Source organism: Schistocerca nitens, chromosome 4 (genome assembly GCF_023898315.1).
Source record: "Schistocerca nitens isolate TAMUIC-IGC-003100 chromosome 4, iqSchNite1.1, whole genome shotgun sequence".
NCBI lineage: Eukaryota > Metazoa > Arthropoda > Insecta > Orthoptera > Acrididae > Schistocerca > Schistocerca nitens.
In genome coordinates, this window is record NC_064617.1 from 140,125,388 (window position 1) to 140,147,740 (window position 22,353).

The window sequence follows — 22,353 nt, forward strand, 5'->3', positions numbered from 1 at the left end:
CTGTTATATGTGTTTAAGTGAAAAGAGATTTTCATATATGAAAGTACTGATATCGTCTGTCATAGTAGTTGCTGAATTCTGACTAGACTTCAGTGCCACTAAAAGAAATAAAGCCATTATATCAATGGCAGTTAATTTTCCCTTTCATCACACTTTTAGGAAGGAAAGATGTGACGCTAGCTGCAGTATGAGATGGAGTGAATTTGAAATAGATGTTACTATAAAAATGTTTGGGTAATGACATCTCTGAGACTAAATGATAATTGATTTCTATTATAAATCAACACACTTACTCCAGTAGGAAGACTTGCTCAAATGTGAAAGAAACTCATTATGAACTTGCAACATACATTTAGTAATCAGTGTGTAGTAATTAAACAGGCTTTGCCTTAGTTGTTCACATTCTGAGAAACTAATAATACTGAGACATGTGACTGATCAAAAATAAGTTTTTAACATACAACGTAGTTGAGTGTAACTTCATAGGATTTCCCGGCATAATGAGTCTTGAAAGTCTCTTCAGGTTTGCTGCTAAAATCAACTTGACTTGATATTTCAGCGATACCATTGGTCACCATCTTCATGGAGAATGCTGCTTCTGCTGATGAGTCCCTCTGTGAACTGACGCCAGGCTGCAAATCGACGTCATATATAGGCCATCGTTCAGTACACGGTGCATGCACCGCCCATCACAGTTGCTGCCCTCCAAGACAGGGAGTGGTGCCACCCTTAGTAGACACTGGCCACAACGATATATTGTACTCAGGGCCGCACAGAAGAGCCTATATAGGACGTCAATTTGCAGCCTGGCATCAGTTCTCAGCGGAACTCATCAACAGAAGCAGCATTCCCCATGAAGATGGCAACCAGTTGGATCACCAAAATATCGAGTCAAGTTGATTTTAGGATTCGGGAGCAAACCTGAAGGGACTTTCAAGTAGTTGAGTGTATTTTAGCAAGAGAAATGGAATTCAAAGTAGGAACTATCATAGCACCAGCTGGAAGAGCAGAAAACTGGTTTTCACTTTTACACAGGTTTCTTAAAAAGCTTGACGGACTAAACAAACTGGTATAGGATAGGAAAGGATGTCATGCTTCACCCAAGATCAGTATCAAACCCAGTTGTGCTGCTTGCAGGGGACACGGCCATGCAGCAAAACCCTTTGGGTAGTGGAGCACTCTATCAATAAAAAATAATGAGGAAGAAAGAAAAAGATATGTAAAGTACATAAGGTAAGTGATGTTTCTTAAAGTGCAGGGTTAAGAGAGTCATGCCTGTTGAGGAGAGGAATTTAAACAAAGTCAAACAATGATCTGGGATGCAACAGAAAGGCAGAAGTAATTGAAATCTCATGGTTGTGGGAGGTATGTACATATGCCTTATGACTTAACTTTCAATTTTATCTCCCACTAAATGAGATTCTTATTTTCAAAATATTTCTTAATAAAGGAAGAACTGATTACTCTTCTTATTGTTGCCATTCACTTTGCTGTAGTTCTCTCATGTGCATTCAGTGGTTTGGCAGCATTGAAACACCCAACGTGTAGGTGAGGAACAGAACTTATGTACTGAAGTGAAACATAACAAAAATAAAGTAAAATCTAGTCTCATGGTTATTAAATACTTACCAACAGCAATGAGAACTAAGCTGTTCTCCTCCTGTCCAAAGCGACCAAACCTTAATGCTGCGACAGTGTCAGGAGTTGCAATAGTATCAACAAGCTGTTGACCAGAATATAGTTTAACCAAGCCACCTGAGAGAGCAACTGCCACTAAGCACAGTCCTTGCTGAGGCAAATGGACACTGCCAATTGCTGTGATATTCTTTTCCATTTGTAGCTTCCACTGTCTGCGTCCCTGTGATAAATACCTGTTGTATTTATTTACTATCCGAACTGTGTAAGACCATGTGAATCAAAGCCACTCAGACATGAAATAAATCACTAAATTTGAGTAAGTACCAAAGCACTGACATAAACTAAAGACATTAAATAAGTAAGGGAAAATGTGAAAACAAAAGACTTCTGATTGCATATACAAATAAATAACATATTACATACACTAAATTCCATGTGATATAATTTTGCTGCTCTTGGTTAATTATACCCTTGTTTGTTTCAAGCAGCAAATGAGACTTAACATTCTGTAAGAATATGTTATAAATTTGTAACTACAATACCTACTTTGAACATTTCTTCACAGTGTTCTTTCTGTAATTTCTCTCTACACACTGCTTGAGTCATTGGGTATGGTGCCTTTCCTTTTATCATTTAAACCAAGTGAGGTGCTGCAGTTGTTAAGACACTGGAATTGCAGTCTAGAAGAGCAAGATTTCCTTTCCAGGGAAAAATGACTATCTATATGCCTCCATATGAGCACTCATTTCTCTTATCTCGTCCTTGTGGTCCTTACACAAAACGTACATTAATGACAACAGAATCATTCAGCAGTCAGCTGCAAATGCTTGTTCTCTAAATTTTCCCAATAGTCTGTCAAAAAAAGTTCTCTTCCCTCCAGGTATCCCCATTTGAGTTCACTTAGCGTCTCTGTAACACTTGCTTGTCGATGAAACCTACTTGTAACAAATCTAGTGGCACGACTCTGCATTACTTCCATGTCTTCCTCTGATCTGACCTGGTGGGGATCCCAAACACTTGAGCAGTTCTCAAAAATGTGTTGTACAAGTGTTTGATACTCAGTCTCCTTTGTAGATGGGCTACACTTGCCTAAAATTCTGCCAATAAACCAAAGTCAAGCATTCACCTTTCCTACTATTGTCCTTTTGTGCACATTGCACTTCATATCACTTTGCAATGTTCTGCCTAAATATTTAATTGACATGACTGTGTTAACCAGCACACTACTAATACTGCATTAGAATATTTGAAAATTGTTTTTCTTACTCATTTGCATTATCTTACATTTTTCTACATTCAGAGCAACTTACCATTCATCGCATCAACTACAAATGCTGTGTAAGTCATTCTGTGTTGTTCTACAGTCACTCAACAATGAAACTCTCCTGTATACTATAGTGTCATCAGCAAAGAGTTGTAGTTTGCTGCTCACGTTATTAATCATATCATTTCTATATACAGAACACGAGAGTGGACCTATTACACTTACCTGGGGCACTCCTGATGGTACCCTTTTCTCTAATGAATACCCACCATTGAGGACAACATACTGGGTTCTATTTCTTAAGAAATCTTCAGGCCACTCATATATGGGAACCTAATCAGTTTGCTTGGACTTTTGTTAACAATCTGTAGTGGTACACTGTGTCAATCACTTTCTGGAAATCTAGGAATATGAAATCTGCCTGATGTCCTTCCTCCATGGTTCACAGGATGTTGTGAGGAAAGGGCAAGCTGAGTTTCACACGAGTGATACTTTTTAAATGTATGCTAATTTGTAGGCAGAAGCTTTTCTGTCTCAAGGAAATTCATTATATGCAAACTCAGGATATGTTTAATAATTCTTGGCAAACAAGCATTAAAGATATTGATCTGAAACTTTGCAGGTCTGCTCTTTTACCCTTCTTATTTACAGGATCACCTAAATTGTCAAAGCAAACTAGGATTCCATCTAGACATGGTGACTTATTTGTTTTCAACTCTTTCAGTTGCTTGTCTGCTCTAGGAATGCCTATTACTATGTCCTTTCCTTTTGCTGTCTTCTATTACCACATGAAACTGGTTGATGCTTGGCTGGATAGAAGCCTTTGACTTGCTTACTGATTTTACACAGGATCAGATTTTCCTGGGTTCTCAGCTAGATCTTTTGCTAAGATATAATGGAGGATGTTGCTGTATGCTTTGCACATTAATATTATTAAGCAAATGCTTAAAACAAATGCCAAGATGGTTTTTTAAAAAGGACATAACTGATTTCCTTCTCCAATGTAAACTTGTTTATCATATGTCACTGTTGACAGACTCTTGAAACCCTTGCTGTTCTTCCCTTTGTTAATCATTTAAAGCAGTTTATTCACAAAGTTTTATTGTTTTAATTTGACCTTCATTGTCAGATGAAACATTTATTATTGTCCTTAGATTTAAATCACTGAACATTGTTGGCACTGAAAATAAGTTGATAATGACTGTTGTATTATGATATTCAGTCTTTGTTGAGAGCTTCACTGTGGTCAAATAATCATACATTTGACATCAACAATTCTCAGTCAGTCCTATGATGCAGATATCAACATTAAAGTCTCCATAGACATTGGATTTATAGTTAACACTGCATATCCTTATGACATAATTTCTCTAATTTCTTAACAAACTTTAAGCTCACTTATGAAACATAAGCTGTGGCCAGCTGTTGGCCTGTAACTGTAAGTGTGCTTGTGTGTGTTTGCAAATCTACCATTGAGGTACAGCATTCAAAGAGCTATTTAATAAAATATCCATTATGGCTTAGGGTCTAGGACTTAATTCCTATTTCTGTATACATACTCTGTCCCTCATTCCTTTTTCCTGGTTCTCCAGTAATATGAGTTAACTAGTATCCATCTGGATGTATCAGTTCAAATTCAGTGATCTGCAAGTGATGAACTGATTAGCATATCCTCTGTTAAAACTCTACTCACCTTTTCATTTTCCTGTGAAATTTAGTACCTCTTCATTAGGTACTCAACCTACATCTCTGATATTCAGTATTCTCTTGCACCACATTTCAGAAGCTCCTATTTTATTTTTGTCTGAACTGTTTATCATCCACATTTCATTTCTATACAGGGCTACATATTCCAGACAAATACCTTCAGAAAAGTCTTCCTAACACTTAAATTGATATTCGACAATAAAATGATTTTCTTTTCCCAAAACACTATTCTTGCTATTAGCAGTCTGCATTTAATATCCTCTCTACTTTGTCTATTGTTAGTTGTTCTGTTACAAAAATATCAAAACCAATTTACTATTTTTAGTGTCTCATTTCCTAATCTAATTTCATCAGCATAACCTAATGTAATTGGACTACATTCCGTATGTACCTGAAGCCATCCACAGTTGTGTAAATGAGGTTGTCATCCAAATTGTTGCGTGCTGCTGAAACTATTATCATTTAACTTTTTTATCGAAATATTTCCTCCAAGGGCTTAAATGACCTGTGACACCTTAAGCCTTGCTTGCATTTTACTAAATGACATACGTTGTCTTGTTATCATCACCCAAACAATTATCACTCCAATGAATATCACCTAGCAATATGGCCTTAAACCTTTATTTTCTATGCATAGCTTCCACATTATGCCCTAAATCCAAGTTTGGTTTTGTCTTCAGAGCACTGAAGCTACTGAAGATGCCTAAATGGAAACCATAAGACTAGTTTCTTCTTCATCTTTACCATTATTTGGATGATTAGACCATAATCAACTTTTCTGATCTGGCTGTAACACTACTGTGGGAAACTGTTCTTTTTTTCAATAGATGCTTATCATCTAACAGTAGTGGCAGTCACTGCACTGTCCAAAATCAATGCCATTCTTCATTATCCAACCATTAACAAATTTATTTTGAACTATTTTTTTAAAAAATACAAATGTTTCAACTAGTGACATGCGCCGGCTTTGCATGGGTACCACCAAGTATCTATGGCTGGACATGTTGTTTATAATATGTAGCGAGAAGGGAGGTCATGCATGATGCTCTTGATTGGAGTTACATTGTGCCTTCCTTTTAAAAGAAACTCCCAGAGATCAAGTTAAAGTTTGATATTCTTTAGACTCAGCAAGTCTCGTACCATGAAATTTACTGGATTCTTGAGACCGCACAGTCCGCAGTCTTTTAGACATTCTAGCGCATTGAGAAATACTTGACCTTTTTCTAGGCATTTCTGTTCATAAACAAAATCATAAAGCAAACTCAATAAATTCCTGTTTAATAGCCAAGAGGTCAAATAAAAATGAAATCTGTTGAAAGAAGCAAAACAGTTTTTTTAAGTTTTTAATAAACAAAGTGAAATTAGTAAATCTGCATATCCAGCTAAGTAAATTCAATGTTAGTTTGCATTCATAAAGATAAGATTGCAGCACATAATTCTGTTACTGACAGAATCTTCTGAAAATACTTCTGTCTCTGAGGTAAAAAAAAAAAAAAAAAAAAACTAAGAGCACCATCTATTGGTTCTTTGGTGTACTACAAAACTAACAGTGCTACCTCTCATTTCTTTGGTGCAATACACTGTGATGATTGCTTTACTTGCAAACATCTGAACTACTAAGCTGAGCAGATTCCTAAAACTTTAAATTAAGATTTTTTTGCATGATCCAATTTTGCATTAATGAAGCCTTTATGTTGTCTCAAGCTATGTTCAAGTTACCTGTGAAAACCCCATGAAAATTCATCTAGTAGTTTTGGAGACTAGTGTGTTCAAACAAACACAGAAAGTTGCTGTATTCTATTACACTCCATACACCACACTCACATCAGTTTTTGGCAAATATTTTCAATACACAGACATGATTGTTTTACAGTTTTATTATTAGTGTAGATGTAGATTTTTCAGTGATAATATTGTCACGTAATATATTAATTGGCAGATTTATACCTAGATTATCGACTAATAAAATATAATTATGAGAAATGAATAAAATTATTTACAGAAGATAAATTTTCCACAATTTGTAAGGATAGTGTGTTCTGTAAATAGTTGGATTCCACAAGATTAGTCAACTAAACTACAAAATGTTTAGCTTAGCTTGTTATAAACTACTATCCTACCAGAAAACAAATTTTATTAATTTGTCAGATAAATGATATGCAATTAATAATTTTGTGAACACCAATGTGACACAAAGCTAGCACTGGTAAATGAAGAAACATGATGGCATATTCTTCAACTAAATATTAGTCTTTGCTGAACTCAGTTGCTGTAAAGCATTCTCTTACAATAGATGCTACTCGTAGATATGTATGTACTAATGTTCCAACAGCTACATACGCATTACATTAAAAAATTGTGAACTTCTAATTTGCAGCATCTAAATGAATAATTTAACAGGACTAAAATTAGCAGCACCTTAATGATGGAACAACCTTTTTAGTGGTACTGCAACATAAAGATACAATTGAACATTAATGTGAAATTACTTACCTTCTTAGAAAAGCAATGCAAAGCACTATCCATTAGTGCTACTATTATACTTGATGTACCATCTGGCATTAACAACAAACCAACAGCAGGAGCTGTAAGCTCTGTTAAGGTGCGTGTCTGCTGCCACCCTCGACGAAGCAAACGTAAGGTCCCATCACGGCACAGGCATACAATCCGGAACTCCACATCATACAGACCAGAACAGGCAATGTGAGCAGGAGCAGGACTGTGTACTTCACCACCCTCTAGTTGTACCTTTCATATCATAAATGGTTACTGGTTTCAGAAGAGCACCAACAGATTTAAAGCACTCAAAGAAAAATATTGTAATGAACTGTTTTGTCAGACATATACAGGTTGTCCCAAAACAACACAGACAAGCTTTAGAGACAGGTTCCTTACACCAAAACAAAAAAAAGTGAAACAAATCTCTTCTACTGAACAAGTGGTCATAGCTCTTAAGGCATGCATTTTAGAGCCCATCTTTACTAGACTTTTTTTTTTGTTTTGGTCTGTACTGCCTCCTCCCAAAATTATGGAAAGTAAAGAGAGATGTATTTCTTACTATCAAAGAAGAACAAGTGCTTACAGCTCTAAGGTATGCATTTTAAAGTCAATTTTTCCTGTTTTGGTGTAAAGAACCTGTATCTAAAGCTTGTCAGTGTCTTTTTTCTTTTCTTTTTCTTTTTTCTTTTCTTTTTTTTTTTTTTTTTTTTTCGGGACAACCTGTATCTTTTCCATGAATCACATTAAATAAGAATACTAAACAGTGCTACTATTCCCACAGTATTTTTATACAAATAATGAGTCATCAATATAGAGCATACTATAATAGTAAGCGTACAATTTGCATGCCACTAAAACTCAGAAACGAGTCCTGGTATGATGAAGGGAGTTATACAGTGTGGTAGCCCTCAACTGCCATCCATGAAAAAGGTTCCCATTTTTACCTGAAGGTTGTGCTTTTGAAGATATAAAGGCTGGGAAGTTTCGCCCTCCAGAAATTTCTAGAACATTCCAGAACATTCTAGAGTATTTGAGAATATTTCAGAACATAAGAGAGCATTCCTCAACATTTCAGAATGTTCTGGAATGTTCCACAATTATGTAGGATGTTCTGGAATGTTCATGAATATTATGGAACATTCCAGAATGTTTGAAAACATCCTAGATCATTGTGGAACATTCCAGAATACTCTAGAATGTTGTGGAGTGTTATTGAACATTGTGGACCACTCGAAGTCATTTTGGTATGCTCTGGAATTTGTCATTAGTGGGGGTACCCATAGGTAGGGGTGTATAAAGCATGACCTGTTGTGGGTTCAAACATGTTTCTTATCAGTGATGAAGGGAGAAACTGAAAAATCAGTGTAGTAAACAAATAAAATTAAACAGTGAAGTGAGCAGTCAAAGTGATACAGTAACTGAATATAAACTGAAAATAAAGCATGAAAAGTGTGTAAAGTGTACTTAGTGTATTTGTCAATAAAATGTTGATTTGATTTATATTTTAGACAATGCCCAAATGTCAAAGAGGAGGAGATCTTGCCAGTTCTGAAGCAAAATGGTGAAAAAAAAATTACAGACGACAAGTATGACACGCATTTAAGTTCCCAACAAACAAGAATGAGCCCCATGAGAAGCAGAGAAACAAAACAGCAAAATGAGCAGATTGAAGAATCAAGAATTGTGACACAATCTTATAATAAAAGACTGAAAACTTAAGCCAGCCATGAAAATATCACCCTATGAGAAATGCGGATGAGGACAAATACATAATACAACCTAACAAATGAAGCATTCCACTATGACCTAATGAAAAAATTTAATGAACACAAACACACCATAATTGGAAAAAAGACAACATCAGCCAACTTTGCAATGTGAAAAAATACAGTAGACAAACACCAGGATTCTGATACATGAATGGAGAAAATTGGCTCACAACTCCGGAAGTGAAGCTGAGTACCGCAGCTAGTTTATATATAAAATTTGGTTGAAATTCCTCCAAGCATTCCTGAGTTATGCTTTTATGTTATCCCTTTCCATCCTGACCCTCAACTGCAGGGATACTAGTGGTGTCTTACTGTCACAGTAATTTCTCCACTGATACACATACCAAGTTAGGTAGAAATTGTTTCAATCAATACACAGATATATTGATATGTCACTGCCATTGCTCCCCCCTGCACCAGACATCCCCACTTCTAGGAGTTCAAATTTATCGGGGCTGCCACCAATAAGCCTAGTGACCCCTAAATCTGTGGATTTAGTTTTAATATTGGTTCTTACTGAATATTTTTATGTATCATTGCTTCACAATTCCATGTCCTCCCATATGGGCAGTGTAGTTATACTACACATCACAGTAGCTCTATACAAATAACGAGACACATATATATGAGATTTGGTTGAAATTGCTCCAGACATTCCTGAATTATTCTCCTATGTCAACTCCTTTTCACTACTATCCCATGATATGGAAGGTGAATGGTTCTTACCTCCTTAGAAGCCTTCGCAGGTGCACACACAGCAAATCACCAAAGTTTCATCACAATCAGATGTTTGGTATAAACACATAGAAGATTAACAAACAAATATTTATTTCCATATATTAGATTTGCATCTAAGTTAGCCTCCATTTTAAACATAATATATCACTGATCCCTCATACAAAAAACTGTAGCCTGTATTTGAAAGACATTACGACACAGCGGTTCAAAAAATTGCCATCCAAATTTGTTCTCACCCATCTGTTCTATAGAATCTTAGAATACATCCAGAGTTTAAATGTAAAGAGGTATCTCAATTAGGATGACATTCTCCATCCTAACCAGTGTGGATTCCAGAAACGTTGGTCATTCAAAACCTGATTTGTGCTTGTCTCACATAATGTTCCGGAAACTATGGCTCAAGGTAATCAGATAGATGCAGAGTTTCGTAACTTTTAGAAGCATTTCTATCAGTATCACACCAACACTTATTAATCATGTGGAGTATCACACTGGATTGAGGATTCCTTGGTAGGTATAATGCAGTTTGTTCTCTTGTTTGGAAAATCATCTATAACTGTAAAAGTAACTTTAGGTTTGCTCCAGTGGAATATTTTGGGACTCCATATGAATGGCATTGGCAGAAAATTTTAATAGTAACTTCAGGCAATTTGTGGATGATGAAGTTATCTGTAATGAAGAATTATCTGGAAAAAAAGCTGCAATAATACTGAGAAATGTAAAATTATACTCTTCACAAAATGCAAAGAATGTAGTATTGTCTGAACAGGATATGAATGAATCACAACTGGAGTCAGCCAGTTCATACAGATACCTGGGTGTAACACTTTATAGTGATATGTAATGGAGTGATCACATATGCTAAGTTACAGGCAAAGCAGGTGGCAGACTGGTTCATTGGCAGGATACTGGGGAAAAGCACTCAGTCTAAAAAGGAGACTGCTTAAAAAACACTCATGTTACCCACCCTATGATATGGCTCAAATGTGTGAGACCTGACCAAACAGGTGTAACAGGGCAGCTTGAATGGACAAGAAGAGAGTAACACAAATGATCACCAGGTTTTTCTTACTCATGTGAAAGTGTCATGTAAATGCTGAAATACCTGAACTGACAGGCACTTGAATATGGACACCAAGTATCTCACTAGTGCCTACTTACAAAATCTGAAGAGCTAATACTAAGTGACAAATATAGGAATACTACAACCCACAATGTACTGCTCCCTTAGGAATGGTGAAGAGAAGATTGGACTAATTACAATGCCTACAAAGGCATTTAAGAAACCATTTTTTCCATGTTCCACATGTGTGATGGTGAGGGAAGAGATCCTAATATGTTCTACAATACATTTCATACTGGTCTGCAGAGTAAAGATGTAGAATGGAATTTATCATAATATTTGGAGTCAGAGATGTAAATTTTGCTTAACTGAAATGTTTGTATTAAATAGGTCATGACTTTGCTAGTATATAATAGTGTTATGGTTAGGTTAGGTTAAGTTACACAATGCTTTGTTTGAGGTACTGAACTGAAGCAGCAGCCAAGAAGCTTAAAAAGAGCAACATTGGTTTCTTTATGGTAACTGTTTTTCTTGTAAATACATTTATAAAGTAAATATATCTAAAAACAAAGATGATGTAACTTACCAAATGAAAGCGTTGGTGTGTTGATAGAGACACTAACAAAAACAAACACACACACAAAATTCAAGCTTTCGCAATCCACGGTTGCTTCATCAGGAAAGAGGGAAGGAGATGGAAAGACGAAAGGATGTGGGTTTTAATGTAGAGGTTAAGGAGTCATTCCAATTCCGGGAGCGGAAAGACTTACCTTAGGGGGAAAAAGGGACAGGTATACACTCACACACACACACATATCCATCCGCACATATACAGACACAAATATAGCTCAAAATATTATATACCTAATTTGCCATGTTAAAAGTATCTGCATTATACCAATGTTTGAATTTTAGCTAACAAACAAATGTAAGCATTTATTTGTAATAAAATGCTAGCCCCAGGCTGAGTACTACATTACATCACATGTTTTGTATCTTAAATAGTAGGAGTATTGATACTCCTTAATGGAAATCAGTTAGAATAATTAATGACTCCAGAATAAATGGTTTTAAGAGTAGCTTACAGGAAATAACCTGGGATGAAATTTATAATGAACCAAGCACTGACATAAAATTTAATCTATTCTGCGATAAATTCATATCAGAGGAGCTTTCCCCTCGTAACTCAGTACCACCCAGGATTGGAGAAACTGAATTACGTACTCTGCCAGGGTTTCATATACCTCTCGTCCTGCCCTCAAATAAGAAATGTCCTGCCCACTATCCTTTGCACCTCTCACACAGTGGTATTCCACCATCCACTGGACCTGCACAATATACTCGTATATCCTTACGCAACCCATGCTCCCAATCCCTTACTTACCTCATGGCTAATACCTCTGTAATAGACCTAGATGCAAGACCTGTCCCATACATCCTCACACCACCACCTACTCTGCTCCAGTCTGGTCATTAACACCACCTCTCCCATGAAAGGCAGGCTTATCAGTGAAACCAGTCACATGGTCTACAAGCTAAGCTGCAACCATTGTGCTGTATTTTTTGTAGGCATGATAACCAACAAGCTGTCTGTCCACATGAATGGCCACCAACAAACTGTGGCCAAGGGACAAGTGTACCACCCTGTTGCTGAACATGCTGTCAAACATGATATCCTTCATTTCAATGACTGCTTCATAGCCTGTGCCATATGGATCCTTCCCACCAACACCAGCTTTTCTGAACTGCACAGGTGGGAACTTTCCCTGCAATACATCCTATGTTCCTGTAACCCTCCTGGCCTCAACATTCATTAGTCGCTGTCCTCTCCCATCCAGCCTCTTTCCTGTTCCCATTCAAGCACTACACAGCCGTCATTCCACCACCACACCCAGTCTTTTTATTTCTCTTCTTTGCTGCTACTTCCCCTCCCCCCTCCCCAGTTCTCCCCTGCCCTCCGTCTAACCTGCTGCACTTCACTGTCTGCCACCCCCAACATAATATCCCTCCCCTTTCCCACCTCAGCCTCCTCCTTACCCCCACCCAGTTGCCGCTCCCATCATGTACTGGTGCTACTGCTTCCAGTGTCGTTTCAGTTGCCTGAGACCACAGTTGTGTGTGTGAGTTGCGTTTGCGTGAGTGAGTGTGTGTGTGTGTGTGTGTGTGTCTATTGTTGACGAATGCCTTAATGGCTGAAAGCTTTAATTGTGAGAGTCCTTTTGTTGTGCCTTTTGTGACTCAGCATCTCAATTCCATGATGAGTAGCAACTTTCCTTCTCATTATATTGACACATTCCATGCTGGATTTTCCATTGCTTGATTACCTCATTTATTCATATAGTAGGAGCAGTCTATCAAAATATTAAATCATTAATTCAGCAGAAGTGAGCAGTAATAATATTGTGTGAAGTAGATAACCACACACTTTGCAGAGGCCTCTTTCAGGATCTTGAAATTTTAACTCAACAAGCACCCATGATACGTAAAGTAAGAAATTGGGGATTTTAAATGAGATAATTCCTGATTTATATTTAAAAATCATTCCCTTGCCAGTAATAATTTTGTCAATATCTTAGACCATCTGATTATTTATGTTTCTTTTTATAAACAGCATTACAATAATTAATGAAGATAAATCGAGCCCACAAGCAGTCAAAAAATGAGGGAAATGCTTAAGGTGAAACTTTTCTTGTGACAATCAGCTAAATTATTTACAAAAATACATTTTCTTCCAATGTTATTCACTTACTTTTTGGAGAATCACAAAAGCTTCTGATTCCAGGATGTATAGCTCACCACTTTCAGTCCCAAATACAATACAGGAAATGGCATCTTCATCAGTCATTGATTTTTTAAGTGTTGATACACATGTTATTACCGTCTGAAAAAAAATCAATAGTTATTTGCAGATACACTTTAATACCTGTGAACAGTCATTACATAAACCTTCTGTCTTTACGATTACCTGTTTTTTGGGTGGCAAATTCTTCTGTTCTTCCACAAATTCTTTCCGCTTTGAATGGTCAAGGATAAGGAGTTGTTGTGATCTTTCCGTTAGGTTGTTGAACCCAATTTCTTGCCGAAGGTTTTGTAGAAATTCATAGAAGACATCTGTTTCTAAGGATTGGTCTCTTACCTGAAATTATAACAATTTCTATAAAATGTAGTTGGCTGCAGCAAGTGTTACTGTAAAAGTAGTCACAAAGAATTGAATGTTATAAATTTTCTTGTTTTGGGGATGACAATGTCTGATACCTCCTTGAGTCTTTGACTAGATAATACAAGGTCTGTTCAAAAAATTTTGGAACTTTGTCCACAAAATTTATCTACACTTACTTTTTGTATATTGTGCATGGTGTCCTTCAAAGTACTCTCCTCCACAATTGATACACTGCTCCCAACAGCTTTTCCACTTCCAGAAACAATCTTGGTATGCTGCTTGCTGGATCATGCAAAGTGTTGTCTGCAAATTTTCTTTTATTTCATCTATCATTGCAAATCTCTGTCCCTTCAATAGGGTTGGTTGGGGGGGGGGGGGGGGGGGGAGTGCAGGGGTCTTGTCTGGAGAGTACAAAGGATGAGAAAGCACTGTGATTTTATTTTTGCACAATAGTCACACACCTTCAGGGATGAATGTGGAGGTGCATTATCGTCATGCAAGAGTCATGAATTGTCTCACCACATTTCAGGCCATTTCTTTCTCACATTTTCTGGCAGGCAATGCAACACATCCTGATAGTACTATTAATTAACAGTTTGTCCCTGTGGCATGAATTCATGGTGAACTAATCATTCAAAGTCAAAGAAAACTATCAGTGTGGCTTCAACATTTGAACTGAACTGATGAGCTTTTTTTGGTCTTGGAGAACCTTTCTGACCCATTGTGAAGATTTAACCTGGGTCTCAACATCATGACTGCAAACCCACATCTCATCACCAGTTATGACTCTCTTAAGGAACTTCTTGTTCTCATATCTGCAATCCAAAAGCTCTTCACACATTGCAAGGTGAAGGTCTTTCTGGTCTTGACTAATGAGCCAGGGGGCAAACTTGGTGGCAACAAGATGTATTCCAAGATGGTCTGTGACAATTTCATGACATGATCCAACTGAAATGTTACATTCTTCTGCAGTCTCTCAAACAGTCTGTCTTCAATTGGCACACACAATTTTCTTGACATTCCTGACATGAACATTGTCAGTAGACATATAAGGGCATGAGCATTGTCAGTATACATCTAAGGGCATCCTGAATGAGGATCATCGTTAAATTCCTGTAGGCTTCCTGCATAATTTGGTGTGTTTCTGTAAATTTTATCTTGAGTTTCACACAAAATTTAATGCAGACACATTGCTACATTGCTCCTCAAACTCTGCCATCTTGAAATTCACAAACTGTGTGGCACAACATCCTACTCAATACAGCTCTGAACAATAACTAAAAGATGTAAACAATGAAACTATCGGCAGTTACACATGAAACACAGGCATGTGCAGGGATGTCAAGTGCATTTTGCTCCAATGTACCATTGGCACGAAATTACAAATGTTCCAGAATTTTTTGAACAGGTGTCATAGTGCTAGACAACAGTATCTGACAGAAAACCTAAGAAGGGATATTTTGTATCACTGAAATAATGTTTGTTGTGGAGTCAGACAGCAGCAACCAGCCGAGACTGAAGCAGCAACAGGGAAGCACCCGATTTTGTGAATTTTATGAGTTCCTAACCAGGAGTGAACTGTACAATTTCATCTGTGTGCTTTGATAGTTTAGTTTCTTGAGTTTCTGCATGTTAATTTAATATCTAATAGACACAGTTCTTGCTTTTTATTTGTGTTGGAAAGTAAACCAGTTTTGTGACATATTACAAGTTGCAAATGATGAGCAAACTATTTCATCTCACGTGAGTGCTTCAGTAGTTCAGCTTTTGAATCTCTGCAATTTAATCTACTTTATTAGACACAGTTCTTGCATTTTCATCAGGGTCTACAGTAGAGTTCTGCAGCACATGTCGATAGTCCATTTGTCTTTAGTAGTGCAGTTTTCCACAGTCTTTAGTACGGTTAGGGGCTGTGATTGTTGTGTGTGGATGTGAGCTAAGTTGGTGACACTTCGCTCTCAGCTCCAGGTTGTGACGGCTTTGGTTACACAACCTGCAGCTGCAGCGTGGGTATCACTGTTGTGGGCCTGACATCTAGCATGTCTGAGTCCACTGATCAGTTCTCACTGGTGGCCAGCCCAGTTACTGCTTGCACTGAGGTTGGCCCCTCTCCTGTGGTCAAGTGGGAGGTTGCCTCGGGGCATGGCAGGCAGACACAGACTTCCCAGGGGGCTGCACACATGGGCTCCCCGGTTAGTCTGACAAATAGGTTCCAGGTGCTCTCTGTGGCTGACACTGTCACTCAGCCAGATGCAGTCACCTGTCCTGTTTCAGGGGAAACCTCTCAGCCTGCAAGATGTGGGCAATCACAGAGAGTGAGATTTTTCGTAGTTGGGAGCTCCAATGTTAGGTGCATTGTGAGGCCCCTTAGGGACATGGCTGCCAAGAAGGGGAAGAAGGCCAATGGGCACTCCAAGTGCATACTGGGTGGAGTCATTCTAGATGTGGAACGGGTCCTTCCAGATGCCATGAAGGGCACAGGGTGCAGCCAACTGCAGTACCAATGATATGTGTTGCTTTGTATCAGAACAGATTCCCTCTGGTTTTGAGTGGCTAACGGAAGTGGTAAAGGCTGCCAGTCTTGCTTGCAAGATGAAACCAGAGGTCAGCATTTGCAGCATAGTCAACAGGACTGATTGTGGACCTTTGGTACTGAGCTGAGTGGAGGGTCTGAATCAGAGGCTGCATTTCCCCAAATTTCTACCAATAGTCCACAGTCTACCTACCATTTGCCTTCCTTACTACTGAACTTATATTTTCATTTCATTTCATATCACTTTGCAATGTTATAAACATATATTTAATCACAGTGCATTTGTCTCTACATTTAGAGGAAGCTGCTTACCGTCAATTAGAAATTCCATCTCAGTCATCTTATATCACTCAATGACAATGCTTTCCTATACACTCACATGTTACCAACAAACAGTAAAAGAACACATTGCTGCTGATCCTATCCATCAATTTGTTTACGTATATAGAGCAGTCCTAATAAACTTCCCTGGGGCAGTCCTAATGATACCATTGCCTTTGATGAATACTCACCATCCAGGATAATTTACTGGATACGATAATAGCAATGAGAATTTATTTAGGTCATTTGTTATAATTCAATGGGTCCTGCACCTCTACAACTCCTTCAGCAGCAATAGACAAAATGTCAGAAAAACAGAATTTAGGTTGCTGTTACAGCAAAACCACAAGTACCTGTGATTCCTCCACCAAGTGTTCCCTTAGCTAACCAGTTTTGTTGCCTTTGATGACATGAAATAAGAGTGAGCTTCAGATGCGACACTTCAAAGTATTCCGAGTATTGAATGGAAATTCACAATACTTTGTATTTCATTCTTGAGCCACATTTGAAATATCTTTTTGCTATGGAAGTTATGTGCCCTGTCTAAAACTGCAGTTTTATCTCTTAAGGAAATGTGTGACAGTACATGAATCTATTATTTTAAAGAATGTCATATTTTAGTCACTAGACTACAACATTATTGATACCATCATTAATGGGTTACTAATTAACAAAAACTGAGAAGAAAGTGGGAACTTTTGTGAGCAGATGTACATGCATTTGAAATAGCTCAGGTAGTCAATTTTCAGAAAATGCCACATGTACTTAAAATGTGAATAATCTCCAGTTTCTAGGTCATTTCAAAAGTGCTTTTAGAATTGTGAATCTACACCATCAGTCTCTGGTAGGATTTATACACACACAGGTGACCCAACATTGAGGACGTAGCATCTCTTTGGTTCTTTCTGAAAATATACCAGGGCAGGCTGCCTACACAATCATGACACATGTGCACCATGTCACAAATGAGGGCAAATCACTGTTCTCTGCCAACCACAGGAGATCAGGTCAACTTGGTCATGAGGAATCCTGTGCTATATAACCCAGGGATTCCACTGCAGTGGAAGCTTTTAACTTAAAAATAAATTTGGCAGAGATACATGGAAATTCAAGCCAACACAGGAACATCTGTTTCAGTTATATATTTGTCAATTTTTTATAGCTTAGGCTCCCTATCATTGTTACCTGCAAACCAATGCGTTGTCATTTATGACCAAAGGCACTTCCAATTAAAAACACCTGTCACATCAGAAATATATTATAAATAATTAATTAAAATATATACTTTTTAAGCAGCCAGTATCCCACCAGCATTAATTATTTTGGACTGGATACAGTCACTCTTTTTCATTTTTCATTTCTAGGAAAGATCTCACTTTTATTTCCTCTGTCTTTCCTGTGCAAATAATTTTCAGGCACATACTACTTTAAAACAGAATAAAAATCCCTTGTTGTTGAAGCATAAGTTATTTATTTTACATTATGAGTAGATGTCACACAAGAATGAGATCAGTAACCAAATCTTGGTGTCATAGAAAAGGCTGTGTCCAGAAAGCATGTGTTACTGTTAGTAGTGAAACAAAAATTTAAGAACTGTTATTTGTATTCTAACTCAGTTAGCCCAGTGATGAGACTGGTTGCAAGTGTGCAAGCACATCCTCTAAATACAGCAACAAATTTTTTGTGATAGCCTTCATGTTGGACACCAAACTCATTTGATAAGTACAAAAGGAAGAGAGAAAAACATTTAATTGAATTTTACGGAAAATGATAAGTGATAACTGATCTTGCTAATGAGTGAACAAGAATTTGTTAATTGACGATATCACTTTCTCAGGCACCAGTCGAGAGACTACAACAAAAGGGAAAGTTTCTTATTCACATTATAAGAATCACTAAGGTTAAGTGCAAGTAGACCAATTGGTTTGCATGCAACATATCTGACATGATGGGAAGTTCTACAGTTTTTTAGTGGGCTCTTGAGACTACCTGTTTACAAGTCTCACAGACCGGGTGCCTGTGAGTGACCATAGAGTGAGAGCCAGCTTCTAAGGATGATGTGCATTTCTCCACCTACAAGAAGGGATCAGTGACTCTGCTTGCTGTCTCTATCCATCAGCCCCAGCCACTATCAGCTGCCACCCTTTGCCATCTGCTGGCAGCACCTCATGCGCTGACACCAGCTGCCTACTACTGCAGTCCAGCCTATCCCACTCCTCATGTGCCATTCCTTCTTTAGTGTTTGCATAGTCACCTCACAAAGTGGGTTTCCTATGTACAATGATTTGACTGAGGTTTTTTTCACAGTGTCATGTCCCAGATGCCTTATCTGAGGTACAAATGAGGATTAAACCAAAAGACTATTGAAGGAGGACAGATTTTTTATTCTTTTCTAGAAGTTAGCATGTTTTTTAATTAATATTAAAAAAGAAAAGAAAAGATACATTTGATATTTTTTCCACGATACAAAAATCCTACAGCATGAGGACATCAGGTTGACAACAATTCTGGAAATAATTAACAGGTTGGAAAGAGGTGTCACAGCTGCAACGAAATTGCAAGGTGAATCAAATGTACGAGGGCTGTTCAAAAAGTAAGATTACTTTTCAATTTGTGCATACAACATACATTTGATTATTGATCTTTTTTTAATGTTGGTACAGTTGTCCTGAACATATGTTCACAATTTCAAGTGTACAGCATACTTTGTTTGTTTTTGACAGATAGAAAGGTGAAACATCTTTTAGTGTGCTTAGCGATTTTTGATTGTTATAAAAAATGGAGCAAAGAATTTGCATCAAATTTTGTGTGAAAAATGGAATCAAGTGCTCTAAAACACTTGAAATGTTGATAGTGGCATATGGTGAGTCTGCTCTAAATTAAAAAAAATGTTTACAAGTGGTACAAGCTGTTCAAGATGGCTGAGAAGATGCCAGTGATGAACCTCGCTCTGGATGCCCCAGCACATCAACAACAGATGATAATGTCGGAGCTGTGAAGAAAATTGTTTTTGAAAAATGGCAAATTACCATACAGAAGTTGCTGAGGACGTTATCATATTTGTCGGTTCATGTCATGCAATTTTTTTTAGATGTTTTGGGCATGAGATGTGTGTCAATGAAGTTTGTACCTAAACCTCTCAATTTTGATGAGAAGAACCATCACATGAGCATCGCTCAGGAGCCCTTCACTAATGTCAATGATGATCCTGATTTTCTCAAAATGGTCATAACTGGTGACAGAACATGGATTTATGGTTATGATGTTGAAACCAAAGCCCAATCATCCCAATGGTAGCATCCTGGAGAGCCAAGATTGAAAAAAATCATGCCAAGTTCAATCGAATGTCAAGGTTTTGCTCACTGTTTTTTTCAGTTACCCTCGTGTAGTGCATCGTCAGTTTTTGTCTCAAGGTTATACAGTCAATAAGGAGTATTACCTTGATGTTATGCACCGTTTGCATGGAGCAATGTGCAAAAAACATCTGGAATTGTGGAAAAACAATTTATGGCTTTTGCATCTCAACAATGCATCTGCTCATTCATTGTTGCTTGTGAGAGATTTTTTGGCCAGAAACAACACAACAATCATGCCTCAGCCACCATGTTTACTGGATTTGGCCTCTGCGATTATTTCATGCTCCCAAAACTGAAGAGACCTACGAAAATATGAAGACTGTCAACTATTGAGGAAACAAAAACTGCATCACCGGAAATACTCACGGCTGTACCAAAAAGGGCTTATGAGAAGTGCTTCGAGGATTGGAAGAAGCATTGGCACAAGTGTATTGTATTTGAGGGGGATTACTTTGAAGGGGACAACATGAATATTGATGAATAAATAAATATTTTTTCATAAAAATATAGTCACCTTACTTTTCAAACACACTTTGTACATCAGTGTTTGCTATTTGAGATGTCTCTAAGGGGACTGAAATGTATGATTTGCATTTCAGATGATTCTATTGAATTGATAGCTTTATACATCCATGAAGGGTGTGTGCTCATTTCACTGCACAAAAGAGTAGCATGGACTGAGATGTTTTACAATTATTGTAACATGTTTAGAATAGTGAAAACAATTCAAAAGAACTGTACATATCAACGGCAAAATCTCCTGACTGCTGATCTAAAGACGAAATTCTACAGAATTGTATGAGGATGTAAACAAAAAAATCCTTCAATCCCCTTCAAAGCACTTTCCGCTGATACTAAAGCATGTACCCAATCTTTTAATCGATTGTCTGAAATATTTTTAAAATTCATCTTTGGTGATGCTCAACAGTGTCTCAATTGGTTTTTTTCTTCACCACGGTAATGTTGTCAAAACACTTTCCTTTCACATCTCTTTTAATTTGGGAAAAATAAAAAAAAAGATTCCGAGGTCCAAGATCGGGTGAGTAGGGGGGTGAGGCACAGGAGACATGCCATTTGTGGTCAAAAATTGACATGCAGACAGGTCTATGTTGATAGAGGCATTATAAGAATAGAAAAACCAGTGATATGACTGCCACAAATCAAGTCTCTTCTACCACAAATTGTTATACGGTGTTTTCAAAACTTCTAGGTAGAAAGCCTGGTTAATTATCAGAGACTGTGACACAAACTGTGGGTAGATGATTCCTCTTGCATCAAACAAAGTAATGAGAATTGTTTTAAAATTTGACATGCTTTACAGCAGCAAGGTGAACTTGAGCCTTTCACTGGCTTGACCATAGCGCCATGGTCCATCAACTCTGATGACTTGGAGAAAATGCTTCAACCACTTTAGATCCCTAATTTCAAAACGTAGCATGCTTCCCTGTGTTAACAATGTTCAGCAGTCAACAGCTGAGGAATCAATTTGGCAGTCACTCTTTTCATTTCCAAGACTGTATCACAATCCCTAAGTAGTTCCTCAGACTAGTCTGGATGTACAAAAAGAAGCAAGCAGGTGACTTCAGTTTTATATTAAGAGAGGGAAGATTTAATAAACAAGAATGTAGGAAAACGCAGTTTGCTACTTATCGTGAAGAAGACACATCAATTTGTTGACAGGCACAATTAAAAGACACTTCCATAAAGCTTTTGGCTACAGCCTTCATCAGTACGAGATACACACCATTCACACACACACACACACACACAAGCTAGCACACATCATGTACACACAACCGCCAACTTCAGCATCTCAGGCCAGAATGAAACTATCATGTGGATGCAAGCAGCAATCTGGAGGGGGGGGGGGGGGAGTGGAAGGGATAGTAAATTATAGTTGGGAAGAGAGATGTACACTGTCTGGTGGAGTGTGCAGGGACTAGACTGCCAACAGGCATAGCATCAGGAGGTTGTGGGGTGGGGAGGTGGGGAAAAAAGGAGCAAGAAACAGAGGAGCGGGGAAAGACAGGTGGATGTGTTGGCAGAAGGTTACAAATAAACAGTGTGGGAGATGAGAATGGGGAGGAGATGATAGGATAGATGGGGTGGAAACTGTTGGGTGGAGTGTGTGGGGCAGTATGTTACTGTAAGTTGAGGCAGGATAATTACAGGAATGGAGAATGTGTTGTACAAATAACTCCAATCTGTGCAGTTCAGAAAAGCTGGTGGTGAAGGGAAGGATCCAGATGGCTCAGGTAGTGAAGCAGTCATTGGCCACATTTGGCAGTGGCCGTTCATCATGGAG

At 37.9% G+C, this 22,353-nt stretch overlaps 1 protein-coding gene across 1 annotated transcript in view; it reads right to left on the reverse strand.

The window, feature by feature from the left end:
* Nucleotides 1–22,353, reverse strand: part of LOC126252019 (Bardet-Biedl syndrome 1 protein homolog) — a 110,278-nt gene that overhangs the window by 26,160 nt on the left and 61,765 nt on the right. The window contains exons 5-8 of the mRNA XM_049952805.1: nucleotides 13,644–13,814; nucleotides 13,428–13,559; nucleotides 7,103–7,357; nucleotides 1,630–1,858 (exon numbers count right to left, since the gene is read on the reverse strand). Of these exons, the coding sequence (XP_049808762.1) occupies nucleotides 1,630–1,858; nucleotides 7,103–7,357; nucleotides 13,428–13,559; nucleotides 13,644–13,814 (787 nt within the window). The remainder of the gene's footprint in view (nucleotides 1–1,629; nucleotides 1,859–7,102; nucleotides 7,358–13,427; nucleotides 13,560–13,643; nucleotides 13,815–22,353) is intronic.